General features: G+C 48.0%; 2 protein-coding genes across 3 annotated transcripts; one reads left to right on the top strand and one right to left on the bottom strand.

The window, feature by feature from the left end:
- Positions 1-268: 268 nt before the first annotated feature.
- On the top strand, positions 269-6925 carry zcchc4 (zinc finger, CCHC domain containing 4). The gene is made up of 13 exons (XM_067261796.1): positions 269-429; positions 568-686; positions 809-891; positions 1020-1298; positions 1492-1572; positions 4696-4768; positions 5019-5172; positions 5348-5448; positions 5576-5697; positions 5892-5967; positions 6085-6136; positions 6284-6440; positions 6755-6925. The coding sequence occupies exons 1-13, from the start codon at positions 336-338 to the stop codon at positions 6858-6860; spliced, it is 1497 nt and encodes a 498-aa protein (XP_067117897.1). The 5' UTR covers positions 269-335; the 3' UTR covers positions 6861-6925.
- si:dkey-219e21.4 (E3 ubiquitin-protein ligase TRIM62) lies at positions 1350-4402 on the bottom strand. Of its 2 annotated transcripts, none has more exons than XM_067261797.1 (7): positions 4283-4402; positions 3635-3841; positions 3283-3378; positions 2868-3101; positions 2758-2777; positions 2431-2564; positions 1350-2342 (listed from the first exon to the last, which is right to left on the bottom strand). In XM_067261797.1, the coding sequence occupies exons 2-7, from the start codon at positions 3839-3841 to the stop codon at positions 1741-1743; spliced, it is 1293 nt and encodes a 430-aa protein (XP_067117898.1). In that variant the 5' UTR covers positions 4283-4402; the 3' UTR covers positions 1350-1740. The 2 variants fall into 2 exon arrangements, with proteins under 2 accessions (XP_067117898.1, XP_067117899.1); XM_067261798.1 differs by lacking the exon at positions 4283-4402 and adding an exon at positions 3996-4202.
- Positions 6926-20325: the final 13400 nt, after the last annotated feature.

Below are 20325 nucleotides of genomic sequence, written 5' to 3'. Positions count from 1 at the left end.
AACTTTTTTAGGCTTCTTGACATAGAGTGCCTCCTAATGGAAGTCTGCAACATTGTCAACATTTAGCAAATTGTACTGTACTTGAGGAAATGTGTATGTGCTATTTTTTGGTAAAAGATCAAAATGATATGTCAACACACATTGTTGATGATACAACGTCTAAAACAATCAACAATGTTTTGCACCTCCTTATATTTGCAACATTGTAACAAGATCCACAGGGAGTACATTCTGTGACGTCAATTGTCAGCGACCGGCAAATGACAGAAGCACGTCCTCATGTCCAGCATGCGTCTGATGTTCTGAACAGTTAAAATATTTTGGAGATTTTCAAGATGGATGTGCAATTAAACGGGAAAAATGATGACGGGTTTGGAATAGAAGTAGTTCTTCTAGAAGGGGATACAAAGGCACCGTCTTGTCCTCATGGTAACGTGTCTAAATGCGCACAGAGAAGCTGGCTAGCAGCTAGCTAGAACGAAGTAGCTAAACGTAGTAACTAAGTTTTGTCAGCCTCGTGATTCTAAAATATTGCAGTATGATGACAGTTTATTTTTATTCTTACAGGTCCAACGCTGTTGTTTGAAAAAGCCAGCAAAGGAGAGGAGAAAGGCAGAAGGTTCTATGCTTGTTCAGCTTGCAGGGACCGAAAAGACTGTAACTTTTTTCAGTGGGAAGATGAAAAGGTAGGCATAGCAACAGCATTACTTGGTATTTATCCATGACCATGTCACATACTAGCTTTGACTGAAGCTACTTGGAAAACGGATTACGTGAAATGTGCAATAACCAGTTGTTGGGGTTGTAGGTATCGGAGACCAGGCTTTTGGCAAGAGAGTCAGAGAACCAGTCTAAGAAGCCACTTTTCACCCATAGACAGTACTGTTCCAGGTACAGCCCAACGTCTTAAATTGTTCAACTGATTAGCAGTTACTGAAGCAACATTTTACATAATTGGCAACAATTGACTTGATTTAGAATCAAACTAGGAATCGTTTTTATTTTCCCCTCTCGCTCAGGTTCAAGGTGTTCAAATCCTTGCGCGAGGACCAGAGAAGGCTGTGCCAGGAGTGTGACCTCCTGCTGGTGCCTGAGGAACGAGGCGCCCACATCGGCCACAAGGCGCCTGCTGATGACATCACAGACGCCCAGCTGCAGAGACCCAGCACGCTGCTGCGTCCGCTGGAGAACAAGAAGAGTAACGCCCAGTACTTGTTCACCGACCGCAGCAGCCACTTCCTGTTGGACACCCTGGCTGGCCGGGGCTTCCAGAAGGTTCTCTGTGTGGGCACGCCCAGGTGAGGGGGTTAATGGACTTCCTGTTATTTTGGTGTGTTCAGAAAGACTGGTTATTTTGAAGTTCTTTATTGTTTACATAATATGCAAATGGTGGCAGCAAAACATGGTACACGTTACGAATTAATTCAAAAATGTACTGTCACTGATGTTTAACGTTAACATTACAGTTTACGGTGTAATGTTGTGTTCCAGACTCCATGAACTTATAAAACAGAGAAATCTAGAAGGGAAGAGTAAGCCTATGAAGAGTCTACTACTGGACATCGATTTCAGGTGAGTTTTTTGTTTCGTGCACAACCTCTCACTGTCTTTATGAAACAAACAGCAGCCTAGAAAGCATGTCAAACGCCGCCCAAGGGATCACATGACGGGGGCGCGATCATCCGTTTATTTCATACAGTCGGATTTGGTTCTGAGGGGTTCCTTGGAAGGCCGTGGATCTCACAGGGCGCCGAGGTCCCTGAGCTGCATGTGGTTGGTGCCGACCTGGCCCTCGGGCGGTCTGAGGAAGCGGACGGCGGGGTAGAGGGGCTCTGTGAACTGGTGGTGCGCCCGGTCGAACACGGCGTTCAGCGCTGCCGAAAACTCCTGCAGAGCCTTCATGGTGTCCGCGTCGTAGAACGCCAGCTGCCCTTTCTCGTAGTTCACCCACACGCCCACCTTCCTCAGCGGCGTGGCCCGCCCAGACGCGTGGCACGCCATGTGGTGGTCGTTGTGCCAGGCCGACAGATGCCCGTCTCGGAACTCCACGCACCACGAGTTCCTGTTGCGCCCCAGTTTGGCGCCCTTGTCCCTCCCCTTCCTTTCCAGGCACCCGTAGGCCACGCCCACAGCCCAGACCGAGCAGTAGCGGACGTCCACCTCCCAGTAGCCCCGCCCCTTGGCCACGGCGGCAGAGCCCAGGGCGCAGCACACCTTGTCGAACTGGAGCGGGTGCTCCGGACCAGACGGGGCGGAGCTCCAGAAACACAAGTCCCGCCCGTCTTTCGCCACGGAGACAAAGCTGTGTTTGGTCTGCCTGTCAATCACCACAGGGCAGGAATCTAAAACCAATAGGAGAGCTTCATGAAAGACCATACCAATCAACTCATGGCCTGCATTACTGGATAATAAACAGCAGACAGGGATTACCAAGCAGCAGTGTCTTCCTCTGGAACTGAGCTTTCAGGCCGTTGGAGATGGATCGCAGGGCTCTCATGAGCTTCTCAAACCTGTCTTCATTCAGCCTGATCTCTGCCTCCGAGGCGTCCGCCTTCTTATGACAGCTGGAAACAAATGGAGGAAGAACAAGAGACATTTTTATTGAAGTCTAAAAGCACGACACACACTCGCGTGCAGGGAGAAGCTTTGACACTGAGAACACGCTGGTGTCCTGCGGACGATGAGATTGGATGGGTCACGGGACGCAGAGCTCATGGACCCGCCCCCAGGGAAGAGGAAGTAAGGAGGGCAAATCACCTGACCTTCTCCGGATGATCCTGAAAGAAAAACCCGGAAAACACAGTTACTCGACAGCACCAGAGCCAGTATTTCATGTGTGGGACCACGCATGAACCAAGACCCCTCACCTGAGTCTCCTTCACCCCTCCACCCTGCCCCAGTGCTTTTTGGGTAGTGTTGATGCTCTTCTGGACCAGAGCCAGGTGCTGGTCCCAGCCCTTGAGAACCTTGTCTAGTCTGGCGCTGGTCTCCCTTCGATCCAGCTCCAGGGAGTCCAGCACGGCTTGCTCCTCTCTCTTCAGGGTGGTCCTCATGCCCTCAAACCTTTCCATGACCTTCCCCCTCTTCATCTCCGTATTCCACTTCATCACAAAGAGACGAGGTGTTAGTGCATCTACATCCCATAGCTCGAGGGTACAAACAGCCAAGCAGAAAAATACAAACTTTTGTACTGTCGCCCCTGTGGAAATCAAACGAAGCACGGTGGTGGTGTCGTCCTCGCAGTGTAGTGCAGTGACCACAGGGGGGCGGTGGCGTACTTACGGAGAGATCGGCTCGGCGCTTCTTCAGAGACTGAATGTGGCCCTTTGCTTTGGACTTCTCCTCCTGCAGTTCCTCCAGGCGCCTGGAAAGTTGCTTCTGCAGGTGACAAGACTTTACTGTTCTTCGGAACCAGGAGAAGACTGGCACTTAGGTTATTGGGCTCTCGAACATGAACGGTTTCGATCATGATACTGGGAATTAACTGTACGAGTATAGATATAAGTATGTTCTTTATTGTCCACAAAGGGAAATGAATTGTTTGCCTTTAAAGTACAGTACACAGTACCTAGGTTGTAGTGTCTACAATGCGAAAGATGACGTCCATATTCGTTAAGAACGTGGGTCAGGTTACCTCTGAAAGCTTCCCAGATTCCGCGAGCTTGCGTAGCAGTTTGGGGGAGCGGGGGAACGGCTGCACCACCCCCTCGCCCTGAAAGCACGTGGGAGACGGGTCGAGGGCGCCCTCCTGCAGTACCCCCTGATCGCCACAGGGGGCAACGGCTAGGAGATCACCGGAGGGCACCGTCGACACATCCAGGATTGACTGTTGATCTGCCATCTTTCACCAAAGAAGAAAAGAAAAAAACATGGATATGCATGGAATCCTTTTTTTCCCCCCGATTTCTTTTCATATCCATTTTCACCCCGTTTCAGTAGAACAACTGTAGCAAAGCTCTGGTTACACAGGTTGTAGGTGGTATGTAGTGGCTTACATTCTTCTGTCAAAACATGCCTGTTCTGAACGCACAAGTTCTAGTTTAGCTATGGTAGGAAAGTGAATGAGGGTTGTGTCCAAGTTAGTGAAAACAGCTGAAATCTACAGAACATCCAGCCTGAAGGGGAACTTTCAGTCTAACCATTCCCGCATACTGACTAGGCACTGTGTGTTATCGTGCAATCGTTGTGCAATAGTCAACTTTATACAGTCTAAAGACTCATTTCCCCTTCGAGAAAGCAGTCATGCTTTGGTAAGAATAGCATTTGTGAAAGCAGTACTCACCGTGCTCTGATCTGGAGTCGTGCTGAGTTGGCGAAGAATGTGATCAGTTTTGAGGAAGGGTGTGTATTAGCTTGACAAGCTGCAGCCTGCTGTGTGCGTTTGAGAGGGCGTGTGTGTGTGTGTGTGTGTGTGTGTCACACCCATTTTTTTATTGACGCCAAGGTGGCCTCGGGTGTTTTATTTTCCCCTCTCGCTCAGGTGTCTTGCTAGCATGGTGTGTGCAATTATATTGACTTTCTCTAAAGCAGTGATTTTTGTTCCATATATGCCTCAGAACTGCACACCCGCGTTCTGTGGTCACATCAGGGGTTGTGAAGAAAACCGTTTCCTTTCTGTTGTCGCACTGACATTAAACCAGGTGTGACGTAGAAATGCAATTCTGTCAGACGTTGAACCCGATATGTCTGTTCTAGATACGCCCAGTTCTACGGCCAGGATGAATTCTGCCACTACAACATGTTCAACCACCACTTCTTTGGTGGAGAGGTAAGAATCGACCCTGAGGCCGGATTCATTAAAACCATTTGACATCTTCTCCTACTCAACACTTCTGTGAATTTTTAGACATAAACGTCGACCCCTTGTTGACGGATCGTGATCATCTCACGAAAAATGTGGCCACGGCGCTGCTTCCACCCCCTACCGTGTCCTTTCATACAAGTCATCCCAGCATAATCGAGCTCAATTCCTATTCATTCACGAGGAGCGAGTCCTGAATGGTCTGTGCTCCCCGCAGGCGGCCAGGGCCGTGCTGCAGGCGTTCCTCGGCGAGGGCGCGGATGGGGAGCGGGTGGTGATGGTGGCCGACCCCCCGTTCGGAGGCCTGGTGAAGCCTCTGGCCAACAGCTTCTCCTCCATTGCCAACACCTGGCAGAGCCTGCAGACCACGGGTGAGCCAGCGGGGGCAGAGGGAACTCCGACGCCTGACTTGACGTACACGTAGTGTTCGTTTGGCGTGGCGTTTGGAAGCCGTGACCCAGACTACCAACCAGACTGCTTGGTTCCTGCTAGTGCTGTTGTGTCGGTGGTCGTTCTGGACGTGTAACGCCTCCCTCCCACCTCCAGGGGGCAGCGACAAGGAGATGCCGATGATCTGGATCTTTCCTTACTTCTTTGAGCCCCGCATCTTAGAATGCTTCCCGTCCTTCGTCATGCTGGACTACCAGGTATGAGACCTCGGTCATGCATCCTCACACACACACACACAGCCACCCCACATCCAAACGCGTGTGTGTGAGTGCGTGCTGCGATTCGTGAGCTTTCGTGGGAGTTCGCCTGTCGTCTGTCCTCCAGGTGGACTACGACAACCACCCCCTTTACAAACACGGGAAGACTGGCCGGAAACAGTCCCCTGTCCGGCTGTTCACCAACCTGGCGCCCCGAGACATCGTCCTGCCTAAGGAGGAGGGATACAGGTACTCACACACACACACACACACACACACACACACTGCATCCGTCGTGCGCACGTTGCCTTGATTTCTCCTGACCCACAGGAGATAGAAAGCAAATCAATCAGCTTATTGGTGGTGGTCATCCGGATTCATTTACATGTGCGTGACAGGGACTTTAGATGCGGTTGTGTCCTACTGTGCGTTGTCCCCTCCAGGTTCTGCGCCATGTGCCAGAGGTACGTGAGCTCCCAGAACAGGCACTGCTCCCAGTGTAACGTCTGCCCCTCCAAGGTACGTACCCAGACACGCTTCCCCCCCTCTCTCTCTCAACCTGCCCGGGGGGGGGGTCCTCTGAGGAGAGCGCACGGGCGAGGTCCAACGTTCTAACTGTCCTCCTCCCGCTCTCAGGACGGCCGGGAGTGGAGACACTGCTCCGAGTGTCAGAAGTGCTTCAAGCCCTGTGAGTGGAACTCGAAGATGTTTCAGAGCCACGTTCGGGGGTTCTTCTTGTGTAGACCTGTTGAATGACTGGCATAATCTGTCTCACCTCTCTCTCTCTTTCTTCCTCTTCCACACGCACCCCCCCCCCCCCCTCACACGCACGCAGCGTGGAGGCACTGCACATCCTGCGGCCGCTGCGCGCTCCCAGACCACCCTTGTGGGCGGAGCCAGGGAGGGAAGCAGGAGGGCTGCTTCAACTGTGGCAGCCCGGCGCACAAACGCAGGGCGTGCCCGCTCGCAGACGCGCAGAGGAGCCACAAGAGGTAGGCCGCATCATCCCAGCGTGTTTGGTTTGTGTCCCGCGTGACCGTGTGTGTGTGTGTGTGTGTGTGTGTGTGTGTGTGTGTGTGTGTGTGTGTGTGTGTGTGTGTGTGTGTGTGTGTGTGTGTGTTGGGGTCACGTGGAGGCGTTTGTGCGTGTGGCTTCACAGTGGGCCGGGATGGGTGTTATTAAAGAATTAGCGAGAAAAAGTGGTTGTGTGTTGCTGTGGGTGTTGCTGGTGTTTGGCTTGCCAAACCAGTCTGAACGTCTGAACGTGCCAGCAATGTCTGAACGTGCCCTTTTGTGTCTCGTTCAGTAAAACCAAGGCTAAGAAAGGCAGCGCTAACCAGCGACCTCCCAAACCAAAGAGGATGTCTGGAGCTGCCCGCAGAGCCCTGAAGAAGACGGCACTGGTCACATGACCTAACTGTCACGCCACGCATCTGGATTCAAGATTGTTTTCATGAATAAAAGTCACAAAGTTCAATTTGTCTTTTGACGATTCTTAACTTCCCCTTTTACATAGACTGACCTTTTTGGAGTTGGAACTGGAAAGTCTGTTATGCACGCTAAGCACCATTGCTGTCGTCGCCTTCATACAATGGATTTCTTTGACCTTTCCTTGTCAAATGTCATGGTTTCAATTTGATCCAGTTTTTAAACAACAAGAAAGCCTGAGGTAGAGAACATTTATAACAAAACAGATGAAATATGTTTTGCTTATTTGTGTACAAGATATGTGAGAGGATAACGAAGAAATATTTTCCAACCCAGAGGCAAGTGTCATGGGATTTGAGAGAAGGCTTCACTTCTGCATTCCTCCCAGATCACCCTAAATCCATCTGACATCAAAGCTAGCGCTCATGTCCTTCCAAAGAAAAGGAACCGTGTCGATACAAACACTGCTGAAAGTGTGGAATGTTTAGTAATAATCTTATTGTGTCAAGTGGTTACAGAACGGAAAATTAAGAGATTATCTAAAGGATTGACATAACTTCAAGGCATTTTGGACTGTGGATGTGTTCACAGCTTGCTTACTTTATTTATCAAAACTATTGCAACTGGACAAACCTTAAAGGTAAAATAGGTACGATTTTTTTCCCCATCAACAAATAAAAGTCCCCTATATTGTTTCGCAACACAGACAGCTCAGTGCCGTATACATTTGTTGTGCCCCGTTACTTCCCAGCCCATTATGTTCCAGCAATCCTCTTCCTGTCAATGTCCTTTGGGAAGACAGGCTTTCCTCCTTAGCTTCTTTTGTGAAACCACTGTCAATCATTCTAGAATTGGGGGCACTGTTTCTCATATTAGAATGTATAATGTTGGGTGTTGCAGCTTTAGGCAATTAGTACAGTGTATTTTAATGATTTCCTTTAGCCAGTAGATGGCAGAATCGATCTCTGCATATCAAGGACACTTTTCCTTTAAGATTTTATGATTATTATATTAACATATTCTTGATTTAACCCTTGTGTTATCTTCGGGTCATTCTGACCCATCAGTCATTGTGACCCACCGTCGTATTGCGACAACTTTTCCACATACAAAACCAAAGTGAAGCATTTTCTTTTAACCGTTCGGCTGTCTCAGACGCCCACATTGCAAAGGTTAAAAGACAATTGTTTGAATTTGTTTTTGTATTGGGTGAAACTGGGTAAACACAACGATGGTTCGTTATGAACCTTTGGGTCATGTGACCCGAAGGCAGCACAAGGGTTAAACAGGGATGATTCTCAAGAAGTGAGTCGTCTTTCCCCCAGTTAACGCCACCCCGACTGACGATTATCCCGACTGACACAGTGAATGCACCGCTGCCCTGCTGACCCGGCCCTCCTCTAGAGGCCTGAGCCGGTCAAGGTTGTGAGTTCACACGCTGACCTCAGGTGTTAATGACTGGGTGGGAGTGGACACCACCAGAATATTCAGACACAGAGGTTCTGACACTCAACACACACACATATAGCTAAATGGGGACAGTGCAGCACTTGGGGGACACACATATCAGTTCATGCATATATTCATGTAGGTGATGGTAAAAAGGCAGATTCAGGCTGAGCTACACCACACAGACAAGCACATACCTACTAATGAGGACCTGGGGTCTCTTCAGGACAGCCCTGCCTCTATCACCTGAGGGAAGCTGGGTACAGGCGCCGCCTTACTTTTGTGCTGCCTTCGGGTCACATGACCCAAAGGTTCATAACGAACCATCGTTGTGTTAACCCAATTTTACCCAATACAAAAAAAAAAAAAAAAAAAAAATATATATTTTAACCTTTGCAATGTGGGGGGTCTGAGACAGCCCAACGGTTAAAAGAAAATGCTTCACTTTGTTTTTGTATGCGGTAAAGTTGTTGCAATACGACGGTGGGTCACAATGACTGATGGGTCAGAATGACCCGAAGATAACACAAGGGTTAAGTCTCTATTTCTTTCTCTGTCTCTCACTCCATCAGAACACTCCCGTTTTCACTAACTGTAGAGGGTGAAATGACCACTTATTCTCTCTCCCCGAGGGAGGACGAGAGAACCATGACAAATTCCTTCTGTTTCACCTGTTTTGTTGAGATGTCTTCCGTGACCGCAATTGTATCGTGTTTTATTGTGTTCCGCTCTGTTCTATTCTGTTCCATGTCGACACTCTTCCATGTAATCATCTGCCACTGAGAGAGATGTTTGGAGAGAGCTCTCTGAATGTCGAGGGAGGGAGAGGAGAAGAGAGACAGAGAGAGAGAAAGGGGGGGGGGGGAGACCTGAAGCAGAAAATTCCCGTTTCAAATGCTAAACAGATCCCCGTCTGTTCATCATCTTTTCATTGAATGGGAAATTAGTCTGTGTGGAAGAGAGGAGAAAAATCTAATTTGATTTGAGATTAACTGTGGAAGAATGGGCCATCCTTTCTTTCTTTTTTTTTTTACCCTCCAATGAATTCAGTGTTGAGGTCTCTTTTTCCTCTGCGCCCCGCTTTCTCTTCTCACACATCAAAACGCCGGGGAGGCAGAATGGAGATGAAAGCACCAGATGTGAACCCAAACGTACCCACGAGGTGGACATGAGAACACACACATACACACACACCACATGCAGACTGAATAAGCATTATCTCAACTCTCTCTCACACACACACACACACCTGTGGGATCTGTAAGCAAACTTCACCGAGCTAACAAACAATATTAACACACTCATGCTGTTGCCCCTCTGTAATCACAAGGTGCACTCAATCAGCTGCTTTTTAAGAGGCTATTATGATCACTGGGGCAAGCAGGTGGGACAAGTCTTGGCATTGTTGCTGTCAGGTCACACAGACCTTCCCCCGGCCACCTTTTATTACATCTGCAACTGAATTTATATATTGGATTATTATTTGAGAAATGAAAAACGTAATCTATTGTGATTTTCTTTAGGCCTGTTTGCTGAATACTTTTCACAAGCTAGGGCTAACCTCCAAACTCGCAACCATTGTGTTCCATTATAATATGTATCCTCCTGACAGATGCAAAGAGACATCTATATATATTTGATCATACATTGCGTCCAGTGTCTGTGCCTATATCGATTGACATTTAGCTGTAAAGCTAAGCTAGGCTAATGTATTAAATGGAGCCCGATAACCCAGCTGTCCCACAGGGGCAACAGTAAACAACAGCTGTGTGGAGCCCATTCTGGCTCCTAGTGCTGACAGTTGCCTGCCTCAGGCCTGCAACTTACAGCTACAGATACAGCTGTGTTGACCAAAATAGCAAGAAGGGGATTGGTGCTGTGCACGTGTGTGTGCATCCTCTCGACCAATAATTGTTCTGACACACACCTCATCATGTCCACACCTCACCCCTGCGCTCTCGCAGTGTCACGGGCATCCCAGCCACACTCGTATTGATTTTAAAGCTCTCGTGTTTAAAGGTATAAAGCAGTTCATGGTATTGCGCCAGAGTGTCTTTGCAGTCTTGTTGGGTCCTACACTCCTTCTCGTTCTCTTCGCTCTGCCGATTCATTTTCACTTCAGTAGCCCCCCCACCCCCCCCCCCCCCCCCACCCCAAGGGATGAAAACATGTTCCCTTTCAGAGGCCCTGAGCTATGGAATGCTCTTGCTTTTACAATTATGAACACCGCTATCTTGGATTGCTTTAAGAAGTTCCTTTTATTTAAGGTTGCCTTTCAACATATATCTTTTTGTTTTATGTGTGGTTACTGCTGCATGTTAGTCATTTTGTGTTAAGTCTTTTCAATTTGTTGGCATGGTGGTTTTTGTATGTTATGTGTTTATTCAATGTTGTAGCACTTTGAGTATAAGAAAAGAGCATTATAAATAAAAGGTATAATTATTATTATGATTATTAATTGATTACCATTCATTTAGTGCATTCTGTTTAGGTCAGCCTGGCATGTGTGTGTGTGTGTGGAATTACAGTTCCTCCTCAAGACTTAGATTTTCCGAACAAAGAAGTGGTACACAGTGGTACACAGTGGTGACCATATGGTACCCCTCTCCTCACAATCAAGAGCTTCCATCAGAACAAGAACACTATTTCTACCACTGCTGTGGCAGTAAATAAACAGATGCTCTGATAGCAGGAACACCTCACACGTCGATGTAGGCAGTCACATGGATGGTGAAATGGAAATAGCAGACCTGCTGTTTCTAGTTTCTACTGTTTGTTCTGGCACTGTGCTCCTCAACAAACCAAATCCCTCACAGGAAATGCTGTCCTTCTGGCCTTCTGTGAAATTAGCTTAGCTTAGCATTGCTCAGTTCAGCCGTCTAACCAAGGCGTGAGGTGACAGTTCAAGGGCACAGAATGTCAGTTGGTAGGAAACGAAAGGAGGCACAATAACAGCCCTTTTTGTTGTCGTCGCTATTTTGTGTTTTTGAAGAGCCATTCAGATAATTACTCCATTTAGAAGTGGCGTTTCCATGGCGAACTAAAGGAAAACAGATGTCTGTACTCTCGCGGCGGGGTCTGCGAAGGGATGTGAGGAAGCTCCGAAAGGAAGCGCTGCATCTTTGAACCCCCGATGACCTTTGAAGCGAGGCTTTGCACAATCAACTCGTTCGTTGGAGTCCGCTTTCATCCATAGAGAACAAAGCCAGGACTCGCTGTCCACTTACCACAACAGGTGAGCAGCACCAATGTTGACACACACACACGCATGCACACACAGGCACAAACAAACACCTTGGCACACATGCCCTGAAGTACCACACATACACACACACACACCCCAATGTAGACAAGGATTCACCTCAAAGCACCCAGTAAACACCCTGGTGTCATCAACACCAGATCACAGTGAGAGCACAGTGGTAGATGTCGAGGTGCCATCAGACCCAGGCTGGGACTGGACCCTGGGGACTGGTTAACCAGCAGACCAAGAGGTTCAGGCCTAGGAGGGTCCATGTCGAAAAAAACACTCCTGATTAACGGAGGATGGTTGTGGAAAAACGTTATCGACCAGCCAGGACACACTGGAGAGGAGGTTCCCCTGTGCAGCTGTGTTGTTATCCGGGGGCCTGAACAGTCTCCAAGGGAGGGGAGGGGGACGAAATATGAAAAGGGTGCGGGGCGGGCCAGGCCCCCGAGATGGCAGAGAGGGGAGCAATTATGAATCAATCCCTCGTTCCCTCACTCTCTCCCTCCTCTCGTTCAGTCCCAAAAAAGGATATAAAGCACTCTCCCTCCAGAGAGGGGAGACGTTTCACGGGAGAGAGAGAGAGAGAGAGAGAGAGAGAGAGAGAGAGAGAGAGAGGAGGACAGGAAAAGGGGGAGGGAGAGAAAGAGGGAGAGGAAGAAACTTCCACCCCGGTCTCTTGTCAGTGTGCGGTTTGCGAGTGTTTGAAGAGAGGCGGCGAGCGGTCGGGAGAGAGAGAGAGAGAGAGAGAGTGAAGATATTCCTCCACCATGGGGTGAGTACTTCTGTGATGACAGGGATGCGGGCTCAGCTGGGCTTTACAGTCTGACCACAACCCCATTTGTCTGTGAGAGAGACGAGAGTTCCCATCGCTGGAAACGTTTCTTTTTTTTTTTTTTTTTTTTAATGAGTGACATGAGAGATTTAGTGAGCCTGTTCAAGTGCGTGTAACTGGGTCGAGTGTGTGTGTGTGTGTCTACATTCCCTCTCTGGTGAGTTATGCTCCCTCTTCACAGAGTCCAGGAGTTGTTCTGAAAGGAAGAACACACAGTGTTCACAGAACTGAAATCACCTCTGCCATTTTGTGTGTGTAGGTGTGTGTGTGTGTGTGTGTGTGTGTAGACTACATTACTTTTAAGTGCATGGCATTTGAACAGACCTTTGTCTGTAACTGACTACATAATGGAACAATCCCCAAACCCAATTCCCTTCAATGTGAAACTTCCACAGCGCCTTGTGCTGAGATAAAGAAGCCAGGCAGACGAAAAACAACTTAAGTGTCCCCGTCTCCAAGCTGCAACGTTTACGTCGCTGAGATTTACATTCTGTTTCCAAGTCAACCTTGTTTTCCTCTGGTTGTGTCGGGATGATTGATCCTCCTCTGCGTGCCGCAGAGACCGGCGGAGCTCACGCGTTTACACGACTGCCAGCCAGGCACGTCTAATCTCACACTCATCTGACAGCGGTGCTAAAAAATCGCATGGGGTGAGGAGGGGGGGGGGACGGGGACGGGGACGGGGGGAGGCGTGGTTTTAGGAGTTGCCTTGCAAGTCCATGATGACCAATGTATGCAACATAAACACTTGTCACTGTAAAAACTCGCCGCAGGTCCCAGGCCAGCGTCTTCTGCAGACGGGAGCCCACAGGGGTTGTGGGAGTCTGATTTCTCCTCTGGAGAGAAATTCCTCAAAGGGGGGAAAAAAACATCCCGAAACGCCAGAGCAGTCACCTCTGACCTTTTGAGAGTGGACTATTCTGATTGGCCGGACGACCGTGAGGCGAGGAGAGCTCAGCTTGGCGGAGACTGCTCCGGTTAGTTTCCTGTTCGAATCGGAGGGAAAATGGTGCGACTATTTCTGTCCTTTTCTGTTCTATATATAGCATCCTGTTTTGAGCTCACTTTCTCTGTCTGTCTGTGTTTATGATTGATGGTCTTTGTGCTAGAATGTCAAATTCTGTCTGCAAACGCTCTGTTGACTCTTGATGCTGTCAGCCTGTCAAACAAGGTCAATTTTGATCCAAAATCCTTGTTTCACTCCTCTTAGTTACCCTAGAGCTTGTTTCTGCAGAAATAGGTTAGCTTTGGTATGGACTTCCAACGTCTTGCAAATGCTGCTCTTTATAAGGCTTGGGTTAGAGAGCATTCTCAACATTGTTCTCTTTATCTGGGATGTACTACTGCCAATTCTGGTGGCTTATCTGTGACGTCAAGAGGGTATACAGCCGGAGTTAGCATTATGTGGTTAGCATTATGTTGTTAGCAGGGCTACCTGAGGGGAAGAAGACAGAACGTTATGGTTGGTCTTGACTTTATAAGGCCAGCTCTCCTCTCTCTCTGCCTCTCCTCATTCCACATGAGACACGCAGCAGTCTGGTTCAGTTGCTCCGCTCGTGGAAATGCCTCCAGGGCTCCTTCTGGGATCCAAGGGATCCCGCCCCGGGTGGCGGAGGCAGAGTTGTTTGTGTCACGGCGGAGGCAGAGTTGCAGTGGATCACATGTGAGATGAAGCTGGATGGGTGAACTGCTTGACTTGGTGAAAGTGTTGAGGACTTTGGATGGGGTGTGTTGAGTCGCGATGTGTGTTTTATGATTCAAGGAAGGATCAGAGAATGGTGTTGTCAGAAGTCTACTGTGCTGTTCTGGTTCAGAACCCAGACTATAAGGTTGAGGTGAATGTGTTGAGTGGTATTATGATCCAGAAACTCGCTGCTCAGCTCAAGGGACATTCAGTATAATCTTCTTTAAACTTTGCCCTTGTGTGCTGGTTTACGTAACTTTTTTTTAGCACTGCACAAAAACGTAAACACGGGAAAAGCCAAAAAAGAGAGATTACGGGACCATCTACTAGGAAAAGGTTGATCTCTAAGTGGTTTTCGTATCTCTATGTTGCCTTTTTACAATGACCTGAAATTCCATGTAAAATCTCCGTCTCACATAAATTTCCGTTTTGTTCCACTGCTTTTAAACATTTCAACAACATGCACCTTGTTTTAATCTCCCACCACAGTATGTCACAGCGCCAACCTACCTATCAAGGTTCTGATTACACACATACGAGGGACTGTTTATAGAAGGATATTTGCTCTTTCTCTGGTGACAGAGAGCCCCTGCTGGTCTAACGGCTTGATTAATGGCTCCGGTCGCTGACTTCATTTGGATCAGGACTGCGAGGCCTGTTTGGAAGTTATTACTTTATAATGGGAACATATAAGCAAGGGCCATGTGCTTTTCATCACGTCCGGGAGATGACAAATGTCCAGGCAGGATGAACAAGGTTGCTTAGTGACGGCGACCCTAGTTGTGTTCCAGCTCTCTCTCTCCCTCTCTCTCTCTTTCTCTTTTACTGTTTGGCACGTGTGCCTAGCCATTTTACTGTCTTTCTCTCTCTGGTGATCTAGACAGACTTTGCTGTGGTCGGAGACATTCTTCATACGGTTTCGTGAGTCACTTATTCCCTCTGGGGGCGACAAGGAAAACCCGAGTTCCCAGTGTGTCTATCCAAACTCCCATTTCTGGGGTGTGAAATATTCCATATCCCACTTTGCTAAAAATAACTTGGGCAAGTTGGTCAAATCGGAGCCGCTGTGGAAAAGAGACTCTTTGGTAGATTAACTTATCGGCCAACTGAAGGGTGAAATGGTTTAACATGGTGGAGAAGAAACCTTCATGACCCTCACATCTCTACAGAGCAGGTTTTCACTGCCTGGCTCCCCTCCATGTGACTTCCTGAAAGCATTTCTCCCTAGAGCTGTGAAAGTGTCCACACCCCTGTCTCACACCTTCACACCTCACTGTCAGGACAGCGGGGAAGTTATGACAACGGCTCTGGAAAAGTCTGTGACAAAGAGCCCTATCTAAAACTTCACTTAAACTGAACAGGTCACCTATTTCCCAGCAGGCTTGAGACCAGGCCATGACAGCAGGCCATGACGCTAAATCTCGGACATCATTTCCGCTGGCGTGGTTGCCGTTTCACTCGCAGACGCCTCAGCGTTTATGCGAGGAGTTAAATTGATTCAATAAATCACTGAGTGGGCGAGAATAAACAGAGAGACTGTGAGAGGAAGATGAATGTTTGATACCTAAATATGGCCTTAGCCTTTCACTGTCCTCTCTGCTGAGTGGAGGGATAGGGGAATGTTAGCTTGTTCTGTCAGGCTAATATCAGGTCTATACTGAGTCAGAGACAGGTGTTCAAACATCCCCAAAGTGTTCAAAGCGATGGGACCAATTGAAGTCATGTTCAACTCCAACCCAATGCACACACACCATCTTCTACTCATGGAAAATACCAGTTCCTTAAAATAACATGAAGGTTTGGAGGTCAAATCTCTTTCCAAACATTGCCTTTTTTCATGGATCATGCTGACATACACAAGCCTGACCTAGACTGATTTTGTTACAGTTAAGCAAGCCCCCTAAAGACCAAACCATTAGTAATGACTTTTACCAGCCTCTCACGCTATCCAACCACAAACTAACACAGAGTTTATTTACCCCAGGACATGATCATTAATATCTGTTTGTGGCAGCTGTGCCACCCAGGGCTGCCAGTACCTTTGCTATGGCAACAGCAGCGGTGTGCCAACCCCCCCCCCCCCCCCCCCCCCCCGCCAGCCAATGACAAACCCCAATGGGCATGTTGCCACTCCGCAGGCGGGCAGACCTCTCCCCAGGGGAGCGGGATGAATGCCCGGGAGCTTCTCATCTCACAACACCCTGTCTGGTGCCCAGCGCCGCCCATTCATCACCAGGCTGACATCCCGGGCATGGGCCGGCACAGAGGCTAATTCTGTTAGCATTCACCCGCTGGCAGAACAGGAACCCCCGACGAACCCATTTCTGAATGAAATGAAAAGACAGGATGTGCTTTTCTGTCTGATAGAATGCCAGAGTTGAAACATTGGAAGTCGTGGCTCTGATCATTGTTAATTTCCCTCTCAGATAATAGCTTGTGGGGTATGTTTAGTTTTTTTTCATCTTTGTGGGCGGACTGCACAATGATCATTTCGCACCAAGGGGGGCAACCTCGCAGAGAGAGAGAGAGAGAGAGAGAGAGAGAGAGAGAGAGAGAGAGAGAGAGAGAGAGAGAGAGAGAGAGAGAGAGAGAGAGGAGGACAGACAAGATGGTCAGAGTATACTGGGCAGAATGTGTGATCTGTAATGGACAGAACGTGCTGCTGAACAGGATTGATCGGAAAGCAAAAAAGATAGAAATAGTTCTTGAATGTTCTCAGAAAAGAGACAAACTCAATAGAATTGGATTTTTAAGGCTTTGTGTCCTTTGTGTGGTTCACCTACTGCAATAGAAGCTTCTCAGAGTTATTTGATTTTCTCCGTAGTGTGATAATGTCTTCCAGTAAATCTATTTATTATTCTCAGTAAAGACTCACATGCCTGACCTGAACTAGGTCACTCATTACCTCTCCTCAGACCTGTGGAAGGTGTCTAGACTCCTGCCTTCTACTGCCTGAAGTTCCCCACCTTTAAGGAAGGTCAAAAGGTTATCTGTTTCAGAACCTACTACTGGATAACACCAGTCTAGTCTCACTGTAGGTTCCAGAACATGGTGAGGAAAGTTGTAAAGTTTGTAAGCGCACACACACCACACACACAGCTCGCACACGCAACACACTCCCAGATAACTCGGGGGAACAATGAATTCTCCGAACTGTCCTTGAAGTGAGAATCCATATAAGTTAATGTATAATACACAGACCTCCAATTACTTGGAGTTATGGTAAGTATTCCCTGAACCAGAGAAGATTCATCATAAACCATCAACTCTGGTGGTTCCCGGAACGTTCCTTTCAAACCATTTGGGGGAATATTGTCAGTGAATCGGTCACAGCGTTGTGGGGCTTGTGTGTTTACAGGATGACAGGGCACACAGCCTCTCCACTGTAAGATAATAGCAAACACAGTATCGAGGGAGACGTTCTATAATCTTAATTATTTACTGCTGGAATGTTCCCTGGAGGTCTCACGACAGGCTCCAGATACACCTCCTCATCTCCTCTTCTCCTCACTTCTGGAGCTTTCCTCATAAAGGCTCGAGGCAGACGCTGAAGATAAACGAGCTCGTCTTCACTCCTGTTTCCCGCCCTCGACCACTCACGTGGAGACTCACCGGCTTACTGTACAGTGTCGACAACTCTCGCCCTGTTGCCAGGCAACTAATGACCCTCCCACATGGCCTAATTCAGCGTGCGTGCGTGTGTGTGGGAAATCAAATTACAGCCGTGCTTTCGACACCTATCATTTAAAATCCACATTAGGGTTCATTTGGTTTTATTTTTGTTTTCAACTGGGCCTGTATAATTATAACATTCAACCTGGAATACCAATTAACCTGAAATCTAAATTATACTTAAAAATAAACTTTTAAAAGCCCGTCCAAAGTTACAAAACTTTATTCAAATGTTTGACGACTTTTGACTATCTGACATCGCATGGAACACTGTAAAGTAATATGTGGTGGAACTATGGATGTGTGCCAATGAACTAGGCAGTTGGTCATTAATTTCTGCATGGAGAAAGTGATTTAGGCCTTTCTGATGTCGGTCTGTTTTAAACTAAGGGCAACTGATTATCTCTCAGCTGCTAGTACCTCAGGAATGTGCACATAGTTCACCCAACCTATGCTATCTCGTTTACAGTTTTTCACAATTGTTCAAACATATTGCTTGAAACAGTCACCCATTTTCCTCAAAACTGTATACATATATATGTATATGTGGTATTACATCACTCTTCCTTATGTGTGTGTGTGTTCGCAGGTGTTTGTGTGTTGATGCATTGGTTTACCAACTTTTTCATGAACAGCTTTCAAGATGCGGGCGAAGCATGATTTTGACAGAAACATGACAGAGTGAAATGGATGATGAACACAGCGAGACATTTTGTGATAATGAGACAGAGAAAGAGGGAGAGAGAGAGAGTTAGAGAGAGAGAGAGAGAGAGAGAGAGAGAGGAGAGAGAGAGAGAGAGAGAGAGAGAGAGAGAGAGAGAGAGAGAGAGAGAGAGAGAGAGAGAGAGAGAGAGAGAGAGAGAGAGAGAGAGAGAGAGAGAGAAAGAGAGAGAGAGAGAGGGAGAGAGAGAGAGGATAGAGTTTTTCAGAATGCTGGCAGTGCCTGACAATAGAACACTGTGTTAGAATACCACGAGAAAACCACCATGCATCAGAGATCAGGCTGATAACCCAACATCTAAACCCCTCATCATCTACACAACCTCTCACATTGCTGTTCAGTACCATTCGCATTTGCAGTCTAGTTCAGCGTGTCCCAACCCTGGTCCTCGGGGACCCCCTGCCCGACATGTTCTAGATGTTATCCTGCACCAACTCACCTTGTGTGGAGCTTCATAATGACCCATCCAGTTGAATAAAGTGTTTTGGTGAAGGGAAACATCCAAAACATGCAGTCTAGATACACTGTCAGTCAACCCATTCTTCTATCCAAAGCCGCCCACAATACAATGATTTGGACAGAGTTTAGTACGAGTGGGATGTAAAACAAAAACGTATTAAAGCGTTTTATTTCTTTGTTGACAGACTGTGAAACCAATTGAGCAACACAAGATCCATTGTGCAGTGCTGAGCCTGTTATGTGTGGTGCACTTGTGCTGATTACAACAGCGGTACACACAAGAATATGTGCAAGGACGGATCGTACAGCTGACCGGTGGTCCAAGGCCAGCAACCTGTATCCAGACTGAATTGCTAAATGTAGCACACTGCACATATGGTGCTTTTGAGACCAGCAGTAGCCCCAGAACAATGATCGGGTTGTCTGTGGGGGGTGAGGTGGGAGTCATGATCGAAAAAACGACATTGCCATAGAGTTTCAGAGTGAGTCATATACAGTAACTGCCAATGAGTCTTTGGGAGGTTTGCCCCAGATTGGCCCTGTGTGAACACAAGTGCACCCTGGGACACTGAGTCCAAGGCCCTGGGGCCGTGTTGTGTTCTGTTTGGTTATCTTACCAGCGGGGAGCTGTAATGAGTGTGTTTCCACTCTGCAGTCTTCTCCCTCCAGTATTTCCACTGGGTTCATTTGACAATAACAGCACACATGCACACACTCCTGTGCACATGCACACACACACACACACACACACATGTACACACACAGACAAGCACACCTGCTCAGCTTTGTGAGCTGTCTCTCTCTCACTCTCACACACACATACACACACACACACACACAGCTGCTCTCTGCTGGTAGCTGAGGCCGAAGCAAGTGAGTGGAGGAGGGAGACATTTCAGATGTAAGGAGAAAAGGAGGGTGAGGGCGTCACCTCATCCTTCCATTCTCATCCATCCCTCCTTGACTCCTCCTTCTGACAACCTGCCCTTGATCTTCTCAGACCCTTCGTTCTCACGACCCGGCTTGTCTGACTGCCCGGCGGGATTAACACTCAGCAACTCCTCCGAAGGTTTTTTACCCATAAGTGGTTGTCGTCCGAAAGTGGAGGTTTGAAAAAGCGAATGTGCGTACCTGTACGTGCGTGTGCGTGCGTGCGTGTGTGTGTGCGCGATAACTGTAATTATACATCTCTTCAACCTGACAGTGTTATCTCATCAGCACTCACAGAGACTGGCAGACAGGGGAGGCTGCTGTGCTGAAAGCCGCAGGTAGTCGGAACACAGCTCGCGAAGTTGTCCACCATTTTGATCGTTTGACACTGCTGTAACGGTCTATCTCCTAGTAGCACTCAGCAACTGAACCATCCCGAAGCTAAGTTGTGC

This window comes from Osmerus mordax, chromosome 23 (assembly GCF_038355195.1).
Source record: "Osmerus mordax isolate fOsmMor3 chromosome 23, fOsmMor3.pri, whole genome shotgun sequence".
Lineage (NCBI taxonomy): Eukaryota > Metazoa > Chordata > Actinopteri > Osmeriformes > Osmeridae > Osmerus > Osmerus mordax.
This window is presented reverse-complemented; position numbering and strand designations above follow the sequence as displayed.